Here is a 10,263-nt window from a genome sequence, read left to right as displayed (position 1 = left end):
GGTTTCATTTGGGGGGCTGGTTTGGTATGTGATATTAAAAAAACAACAACTTTGTTTAGCATGCCAGTTTAGAATGAGGCCTCGTATCTTGCCTGAGTTTTGGTTTTAGAGTTTGAAGTCAAGCATTTATGTCAAGCAGTTCTGCATCTCAGGAGAAACTTCAGTTATTATCAGGCAACTACGTATATGAGTAGGAGAGAGACAGCACTTCATCCCCCTCCCCACAACTCCCTATATTTGTGGAAATATGGCAATATTGTGAGAATATGGTCATCATCTGATCTGTGACCCTGAGATGCAGTGATATCATGGAACGATTGTTGAGGTGACTGCATCAGTAATCAAATGTTGACAAAACCACACAGCTTCTGTGAAAAAAAGTTTAAGGTGAATTTGATTGGGGGGAAACTTACACAAGAGCGGGAGCAGCTATACCAACAAGGATGTGGAACCTTTTCTAGTTGGCAAACCAGATCCTTAATCTTTCCACAAAATTTGACAGATGGGCAGGAACCAAACACAACCCTCCAGACCTCCGTATCTGCCCTTCAGAAATCTTTCTGCGTCACACCCCTCACCAGTCCTGCTTTTGCACTCTTCTCGAATCGTCGAATTGGAAGGGACCCTGAGGGTCATCCAGTCCACCCCCTTGCAGTGCAGGAATCCCAATACGTGTTCCCCCATCCACTGTGAAACTGTACTGGACCCTGCTTAGCTTTGCAAATGTGCCTAGCAGCTTTATTGCAGAATGTATGTTTGAACTGTGACAATCCCTCTTGCTTTCCTGGAGAGAGGATATAGAGCAAGCATAGGCAAACTCTGCCCTCGAAATGTTTTGAGACTACAATTCCCATCATCCTGACCACTGGTCCTGTTAGCTAGGGATGATGGGAGTTGTAGTCCCAAAACATGGAGGGCCGAGTTTGCCTATGCCTGATATAGAGGGGTGTGTGTAGAACACGGGTGGCACTGTGGGTTAAACCACAGAGCCTAGGGCTTGCCGATCAGAAGGTCGGCGGTTCGAATCCCCACGACGGGGTGAGCTCCTGTTGTTCGGTCCCAGCTCCTGCCCACCTAGCAGTTTGAAAGCACGTCAAGTGCAAGTTGGTAAATAGGTACCACTCCAGTGGGAAGGTAAACAGCGTTTCCGTGCGCTGCTCTGGTTTCGCCAGATGCGGCTTAGTCATGCTGGCCATATGACCTGGAAGTTGTCTGCGGACAAACACCGGCTCCCTCAGCCTATAGAGCGAGATGAGGGCCGCAACCCCAGAGTCGACTGGACCTAACGGTCAGGGGTACCTGTACCTTTGTAGAAACTAGCCTACTGCACTAAGGTAAATTTTACATACATTGCTGTTCCTGCTTTTGTCCTTGGCTATGCCTAGCCACAGGTATGTGTCTTCCACAGGGAATATGCACCTTCAGCTGAAACAGGTTTCCCACCTCTGCCCTAGAGACTGGTAGGGATTGTTCTTCTTTGGGACCGGCTGTATTCATATGAAACTTCTTTTATTTAGAGTTGAGGCCATTGGTCATTCTAGACCCAGGATTGTCCGCTCTGACAAGTAGCTTCCCATAATCTCAAGCTTTTCCCAGTTCTGTTTTTCTTAAGACAGCCTTTTGAACCAGAGATGCTAAGGATTCGTTCTTGGTCTTCCGAGTCAAAAGTGGCCACTAGGTGGAACCATAAGACAGGAAGGAAAGCCTCCAGAAGCACATTTCAGGTTATGAAAACTCATAAAGGTCTTACACAACCTGTGCGATTTTCAGCCTCCCTACCTATGCAAGCTGAATTGCTGTAGGGAAATGAGCCCAGTAAAACGTAGGTGGCATCTTGAGCTGGCACCAGCATAATTCCATGGTACTGAAAATGTGTAGAATATTTGAAATGAGATTTTTTTAAAAAAAAAAAAAACCTCGTAGAAACACAAAACAGGCACTTAAATGTGTTGTCCAGCAGTTAGATATATGGGAGGATCACTTTGAAAAGCTAAACCTCCCTCTTAGAAAAGCAAACAGGCAGTAAGTCCCATTGTCATCACAATGTCCATTCACTCCTATTGCCTCTAGCTTGGCAACTGGGAGATGAGGCACAATTCGTACCTTGCAGCAGCCAATGTGTGCTTTAACAGGAAGGGGCAAACTTTTGATATAGTTGAGAGCTGCCAAGAGCCAAGATAAATGGAAGGAAATTGACCGGAGGCAATTGACACACTGGGGTTATATGGGGCTTGCAACTACCTACCACATCAGTGTGGGTAAGTGAAACCCTGTTTTCCTGGACCGGACAAAAGAAAAACTTCATTTGATGTTTTAAATGAAGAGGGGACATTACCACTTGGCTTTCTGAGTTCTTGTGGAGTTTCTACTTTTTCGTATGAATGTAAGTTGGACTTAACTACTAAGCGTAGTGTGACTTGCATCCTTATAGTTTAACTTGCAGCCATAAAATGCAGTAAAAGAAAATGGTAAATGATCTGCCTTGGCCTGATTTACAGAGATTCACAGCATTGGCTGCTCCCATTTGATGCCGGTGGGATTTGCAGCCAGGCAGCAGCTGGGAAAAATGGGGCACTTATATTTAGGTGCTTAATTGTGGATTGCTGTGCAACATGTTGCTCATCTAGAACTCATGGTTCTGATCGGCATGAATATTGATGCCAGTTGTGATTGCTAAATGTTAGATGGTAATATATAATTTTTTAATAGCGCAGGTGATGAAAATGCAAGCGAGATTTTGCTTCACCCAATGACATCCGCATATGCAGCTTTTCAGTCTTCTTGCTTATGTTTTGTGTAATTTATCAGCCAGCAGAAAAGTTTCACCATAGACATATGATGGACATTTGCTGGAAGCATTTAAGCAGAGGCTGTTAAGATACCAGGCCATCTGCAGCAGTGGGGGACCTGTGGCTCTCCAGATGTTGGTTTACTCCAAGCTTCCTCAACCTTGGCCCTCCAGATGTTTTTGGCCTACAACTCCCATGATCCCTAGCGAGCAGGACCAGTGGTCAGGGATGATAGGAATTGTAGTCTCAAAACATCTGGAGGGCCGAGGTTGAGGAAGCCTGGTCTACTCCCATTACGCAGCTCCAACAGCTGGGTGAACACACTGAGCTGCTTTCAGACTATTGTTTCATTAAGCCAAATACTATCTGCTCTGGCTGGCAGGCTCTGCTGCCCAAGAATTAGAATTGTAGAGTTGGAAGGGACCCCAAGGATAGGTAAAGGGTAAAGGGGCCCCTGACCATTAGGTCCAGTCATGGCCGACACTGGGGTTGCGGCGCTCATCTCGCTTTACTGGCCGAGGGAGCCGGCGTACAGCTTCCAGGTCATGTGGCCAGCATGACTAAGCTGCTTCTGGCAAACCAGAGCAGCACACGGAAACGCCGTTTACCTTCCCACCGGAGTGGTACCTATTTATCTACTTGCACTTTGACGTGCTTTCAAACTGCTAGGTTGGCAGGAGCAGGGACCGAGCAATGGGAGCTCACCCCGTCGTGGGGATTCGAACTGCCAGCCTTCTGATTGGCAAGTCCTAGGCTCTGTGGTTTAACCCACAGCGCCACCCGCGTCCCTTCACCCCAAGGATAATCGAGTCCAACTTTCTGCATGGCAGGAATATGCAGCTGGCCCATGCTGGGATTGAACCCACAACCTTGGCATTATCAGCACCACACTTCAACCAAGTGAGCTAACCGCCACTGGTCAGTGCTTGAAGGACAGCAAAGAACAAATTGAAGACTGAAGCCCTTAATTTTTGTGGCAACTACTTGGGGTGATAATTCAGACCTTCCCCACCACCAACACCTTTCTGCCTTAATACAGTGACAATAAGAGTCAGCCTCTGGAAGCCTAGGCTAACTTTATAGAACATGATCCTTTAAAGGAGCCAGAGTCATCAATGAAAATAAGGTGGGTGTCTTGCACACTTTCTTCCATGTTCAGACTTCTTGTGTTTTCTTAAGATGACGTCCATTTGCAATACTTTGCTTTTGGCATAATGAGGTAGCACCTTAATAGTTTTTATATCCCAGGGAGGCAGTGGGGTCCAAAATATCCTTTTCAGAGAAAGATGGAATCCTATTTCCAATGCTTTTCATTTGGGAAAAAGTTAAGCCCAGCACTGCTCTGATCGGTCTTGCATCATACACATTCACAGCATGAGATTTCCCCTTTGCAGTTGAGCATGAAAAGACAAATCGATGGTTTAATTGTCAATCTAAATTTAATCATATTGCCATTCATAATCATGCCTCTAGGCAGATATTCAAATCATTGTATCTCTTTCAGAATACAGTCATATTTTACATTGCATAGAGAAGTTAGAGGTGAGTGAGAAGGTGAAGAATTACTCACTCCGCTTGTAGCGGAATTGTCAAAATAGGCCACCGAACTTAACTAAGCCTCTTAATGCGTTAAGCCTTTTTTTTCCACCTAGAGACACTCCTAATTTAGTACATATTTTCAGAAATGAAACAAGGCACTTGCTCATTGGAGGCCATTTTGTATCTTTGCGAAATGACTTCTAGCTTTCAAAGAATCGTAGAGTCGGAAGGGACCCTGAGGATCATCTAGTCCAACCCCCCAGCAATGCTGGAATATGCAGCTGTCCCATTCAGGGATCAAACCTGCAACCTTGGTGTTATCAGCACCACGCTCTAATCAACTGAGCTATCCGGTGGTGAAAGGATAAAATCAGCACCCTTCAAGTATATATATATTTTTATATAAATCTTTTTGTAAGCATTTTAAATGGAGTAAATTTAGCCCAGACCTGTTCCTAAGCAGCGAGAACTCCATTTAATTAACACAAATATGCATGATTTCATATCCCTCTCATTTCTAGATTTCTGGAGAAATTACATAGATTTAACTGGGATGTACAGCCACCACCTTTTTAACTTTCTAAAATTGGGCGCACGTTTTAAACCAAAGAACTGAACGCATTGCATACATGGGAGTTCTAGAAGTAATGCAATTTTAAATGCTCTTACAGTTGTTAACGTAGTCCAGAAATCTTACAGGATGTACTTTTTCAAACCGTTCAGGGTGATAATACTTGGATATCAGCCATTGTATCTCCTTTTGCAGCCAATGGACATAATCCAGAAAAAAAATGAAAGGTGGTTTAAGTTCCAGTGCTGATAACTGAATGGGATGCTCAGCTCATGAACAAAATTAGCTGTGCTCATAAAGATGCATAGGATTTTCATAATTTAGTCAGTCCTATGAATTTCAGTGGAATGGTGCCATGCATTGTCGAAATGAAAGGACTATCCCTGATTATCTCTCTCATGGAAACAAGAGTTTGGGCTAGATTGTGGCGACTGAGATTAACCTGAGCAAAATGCAAGTTTAACCGTGTTGTGGATCCTAGCTGTACAAAAGTGCAAGTTATTTCTTTATCACCTGCCAAAGTAACAGAACATAGGAAGTAGACAGACTAGACACCAGCAGTCTTAGTATATTAAATTTAATTATAGATTACACAGAATGATGTAAAAACAGCAGTTTGCTAGAATTATAATATTCTGCAAGTGGAAATAGTTTTTAGAAAATGGATTGTTATATTCTCTGACACAGCAGCAATCATTAAACGTTAAAAGTTATAAAGAGGCCGGCTTGTGGTACCTTTTCTGCCTGCCTATCCTTTGTTGTACACTTTTCTTACCAAGCTTGCAGTTTATACAGTAAGACATCATTGTACCTGTTAGGCTACCAAGGTAGCTTAAAGGCTTCTCATGGAGTTAAATTCCTCAGTGTCCCAAGGTACCTGTGGCCTTGGGATCCGAAGTCAGGGGAAAATGCAAAGCTGTAAGACTGATAACTCGTTGGGAATTAACGCAATTAACTACAGTGCTGCTACATTCTCTAATATCCATGCTTGTTTGCCAGGAGCCTCAGACCTCCCACCCTCCCCCAGTTGAAACACTGCGTCTAGCATCGTTTGCAATGAACAGACTTGCTTTCTTGATCATTTCTTTAACGCTTCCAGTAACTCCAAAGTCAGGGCCAACCTTTTCAGCAAGTGTGCCACGGGACAAGTCTGAAGTGGGCATGATTGCCACTCCAGGACAGCTTATAATAAGTAGCCCTTCCACGTCTTGAAGAGTGGTTTTCCCTATGGTCCACTGACTTGAGCAGACAGGCAGCAGGGCAGCTCTGGAGAGGTGGATAGGAGTACAAGCCACAGGTGGGGCAGCTGTAGTCCTCTAGATGTTTTCGAACTACAACTCCCATCATGCCTAGTCACACTGGCTGGGGCTGGTGGGAGTTGCAATCCGACAACTTTTAGTTTCCCCACCCCAGAGTTTCTCTCCACCATAGTGAGAAGAACCATTTCATGAATGGAGATCATTATTGCTGCTGCAGCCCCAAATGTCAAAGTACATAACAAGCCAAAAACAGTCTCCGTGAAATCTGAGTGTTGAAATCTCCCACTCTTCTCCATCTTAAGAGTCATTATTATTATTACTTGAAACGAATCGGACTGGCCCAAACATAGACATCCTCTTTATCAACCTTGTAGTTACAAAAAACTGTACATTACAAACAGTATAGAAACAAGCTGAAAAGAATGCGCCACACATCCTGGCTAATTATCTATATGCAGTGTTAAATTTACAAGATATAAAAGAAAGTAAAGCCTACCCTCTTATAGTGCACAGTTATTGTTGTTGGGTTGGTGTTGTCGGTTTTTTAAAGATATAATATATCACTAGTTAAGTGGAAGTAATCAGAGGGCTCTAATTCCCGTCAGCAGAGAGAATGAGAGCAAGTTCTGTTCGGTAAAGCTTTCCTCCGTCGGACAAGGCCATGATGTTTTTCTTGTATGTTGCAATGTGGTTAATGTCTAATTCCTGTGAGGTTTTTTTAAGAGAGAGAGAGAGAGAGAAAGAGAATGCTTTATAACCCAGTTCAGTTACTAACGTGGGTACACAAAGTGTTATTGCTACACAAGAACACTTTTTTCAGGGTGAGATCTTGCATGGCACTCAAAATGGCTGCCTTGATCTTGTGCCAAAAAAACAGAAAGTGTATTTTTTTCCAGAGCACATGGCAGGTACGTGAAATTAGAGTTATCTGTACACCCTCCTGGAGGACTGGCAGACGTCTGGATTTTCCAGGATATTACCAGGATTTCAAAGGGGGAATTGACGTCAGGGGGGTGGGGAGGGAATCTCTGAAAGGTGGTGCTTTGTCCTGAATTTTGGACAAGCTAATTGAAAAATCACGTTTTCTTGATTTCTCAATGACTTAGGGTTTTCCTGGTTTTATCCTTTTGAAATATGGCAACCCTATCTTCCTGTTGTATCCAGAAACTGAAATATATTGAATTCAGAGCAACTACCTTAACTGACTAGATGGGGGAGGGCAGAGTTTAAGTGCACTTTTAATGGAAATAAAATTAGAATTACCGTTTTGTTCTTTTCACAGAGATCTTTCAGCAAAGCATCTAATTCTTGTTCATCTATGTAGCCGTTCCCATCCTGAAAACAAAAGGCACGAGCAATTATAACTTTGCTTTCAGCTGCTTTCAGCTACATTGTTTTGTCTTGCAGAACACGTAAGGTCAGAGATCTTTTAAAAATAAAGACGAGTTATAAATATTGTAGGTAGTCTACTTACTGAATCAAATGTATCAAAGGCTTTATTAAATTCCTTCCCACACATTTTGACACCCTAATTTTAAAAAAGAAAACAGGTATTAGAACAGTAGTGGTTTGGATCACTACTCACACACATAATTTATATTATGCATGTTCAAACTTTTAGGAGTACCGTGCTACATACCTGAAATTTAAGGAGAAAGTTTTCCTGTACTGGAAGTAATCTTTGGAGAAAAACACAAGCAGAAGTCAGAACAATTGCTGAGTGGTCACAGTAGGAACTTGAATTGCATATCTGGAAAATGTATAAAGGCAAACCTTTTCAAGAAATGAGAGAGGAGATGACCTTGACAGCTGACTGGGAAATGGTTTACTAAAATGAGCTGCAAAACCCCAGTACATTTTTTCATGTAAAATCCTTCTTTGTAGGCTGCTTGTCCCATTCAAACTTTTCCTTAATTTTTATTTATTTAATTCACTTGTGGATTGTATTTTAGGAGGGGATGCAATATGCTTTGTAAACTGCTTTGATAAGCAACATACAACAAATATATATATATATTCAGCACATTTTCTTTCTACAGTACAGGATTCGTCTTTGTAATGAAAGGGTTGAACACTGAGAAGAAGAGAGGTTTCTAGCCCGAATTGTTGCAGTACATAGAAACTGTTTCTCAGCCACATGTGGCCATTTCCGCCTCTCGTTTCATCTGCTGAATGGAGCTCATTTCATTCCCTCACCCTCTTAGAAGAATACATACCTGGCCATTTCAGTCAGTTCCAGTTTCCCATCATTGTTTTCATCAAACATCTTGAGCTGAAAAGGGAGGGGTTGTGTGAACATTTTTTTCTCTCCAATAACAGCAATAAACAACAACCAAAAACAGTTAACATCGTCACCTGTCTCTTAATGCCTGTTTAGTGCAAGTGAATTGGCCTCTAAGAGACAGGTGGGTATTTTAAAAAATGCCTTGTTTCTGTGGTCATTTTACGGTTAGGTTTCCTCAAACGTGCTTTCACCCTATGGTTGCTTTTATAACTCTTTTCATTGGGCTGCATCCAAAGTTCATTGAGTAAAGTCCTGCTCTTGGCTTCTGCCTGTGTCCCCAGAAAATCTGTTTTGAAAGGTTGATGAGTCCTCCAGAAAAGCATGGAAGATGGTGGAGTGAGCAACAGAAGGAAGTGGCAGGTATCTACTATCTGGGGAAGGATTGTAGCTCATTGGAGAGCCACTACCAATCATTGTAGACAATACTCAGCTGGATGGACCAGTGATCTGACTTGGTATACAAACAGATTCCCTATGTTTCTCCTCCACCATTAATGGAAGCCTCTGCTGCATCCAAAGCCATTTGGTTCACAGAAGGGCACTTTTGGATGCAATCTATTACAGTTGTACCTCTACTTATGTATCCCTCTGGATACATAAACTTAGAGTTGCGAATGCGGCAAACCTGGAAGTGTATACTTCCGGGTTTTGCCACATGCGCATTCGCAGAAGCGCTCTATTGCGCCGCACGCAGAAGCAGTACCTCCAGATACGGACTTTTCAGGTTGCAGATGTACCCCTGGAACAAATTAAGATCGTATCTGGAGGGTCCACCGTATTTTGATTTGGAATAGTCCATCTTCATTGTCTTACCATTTTTTAAAAAACAGACACCTTAAGCACATGTCAAAACATTTCATATGCAATAAAAGAAGGGACGGAGAACATAAATATCACAGTCAAACAATAATTTGCCAATTTAATAAATCTATTAAATTTGCCTTTTTTTGTCCTTGTAACAAAACCAGCCAGGCATTCACATGCACGGGTTTTCCATAGCAAGAGAAGTATTGTGATTTTGTGTATGAGAACTTGCACACACTTCGTTGAAATGAATTAAGGCTACATTGCAGCCATACCTGCTATGTTCCTTCGAATTATGGTATATCTATCGGAGTCTCCTTTTGCTACTTGGTATCTATGAAGCCTATGCAGCAAGCTAGTTCACAATTCAAATAAGGGATGGGGAAAATACAGTAATGAGAGAAGATCCTAGCTTCTGGAACAGATACACCTTAATATGTAGACAGGGAGCTAAGTTCCCTGAACGAAATAGCTTCCTCCTCTTACCATGATGTCTGTATATTCTGACAGCTTTGTATCCTCAATCTGCTTGTTTGCTTTCTGCAATAGGTCTTTCAAAAAACTCTGAAAGAAAACAAACACGAGTGGTAAGTGTAAAAAAAGACAATAAAACCGAAGGAAGGCAGTAAGTTGCTTTGCTGACCTTTGAAAAAATACTGGTTTTCATCTAGGAAACGACACTTGTTTTCCCAGGAGACCAGTCAATTGTCCTAGTTCATAATGACATTTAAAATCCTTATTAAGCAAGAAGTCTAGAGAGCTGGGGAATTGCAAATGCCTATTGCCTAGAAGCATCTCTCTCTCAAACACACACACCTGTTCTAACCTCTTAATATTAGTCTTTGGAGTATTGCTACTTTTCCTATTTCAGACCAGATCTTCTGCTTGTTCTGATAGTTGGGGGTGGAGAGTCTTGCACTAAATGGAGCAGAGATTGATTTGGTGGGGGGGGGGGATAAGGCCCACGTTGTAGCACGAAGCTGGTGGAACAAGTAAGCAGTGATTCCCACAAAGCCA

At 42.5% G+C, this 10,263-nt stretch overlaps 1 protein-coding gene across 2 annotated transcripts in view; it reads right to left on the bottom strand.

Annotated features, from left to right (window-relative positions):
• The window catches only part of CALB1 (calbindin 1), a 185,011-nt gene that overhangs the window by 158,369 nt on the left and 16,379 nt on the right, over window positions 1-10,263 (bottom strand). The window contains exons 6-11 of one of the 2 annotated variants that reach the window (XR_008331429.1): window positions 9,733-9,810; window positions 8,375-8,430; window positions 7,798-7,837; window positions 7,633-7,686; window positions 7,422-7,493; window positions 5,825-6,863 (exon numbers count right to left, since the gene is read on the bottom strand). Coding sequence is in view for 1 of the 2 variants with exons in the window: in XM_053395705.1 (XP_053251680.1) it covers window positions 6,750-6,863; window positions 7,422-7,493; window positions 7,633-7,686; window positions 7,798-7,837; window positions 8,375-8,430; window positions 9,733-9,810 (414 nt within the window). In the remaining variant the exon portion in view is untranslated. Of the gene's footprint in view, window positions 1-4,209; window positions 6,864-7,421; window positions 7,494-7,632; window positions 7,687-7,797; window positions 7,838-8,374; window positions 8,431-9,732; window positions 9,811-10,263 lie in introns of those variants that run through there. The other variant, XM_053395705.1, reaches the window with a different exon arrangement.

The sequence above is a fragment of the Podarcis raffonei genome, chromosome 7 (genome assembly GCF_027172205.1).
Source record: "Podarcis raffonei isolate rPodRaf1 chromosome 7, rPodRaf1.pri, whole genome shotgun sequence".
Taxonomy (NCBI): Eukaryota; Metazoa; Chordata; class Lepidosauria; order Squamata; family Lacertidae; genus Podarcis; species Podarcis raffonei.
Note: the sequence above shows the minus strand (reverse complement) of the source record. Positions and strands in the feature narration are given on the sequence as shown.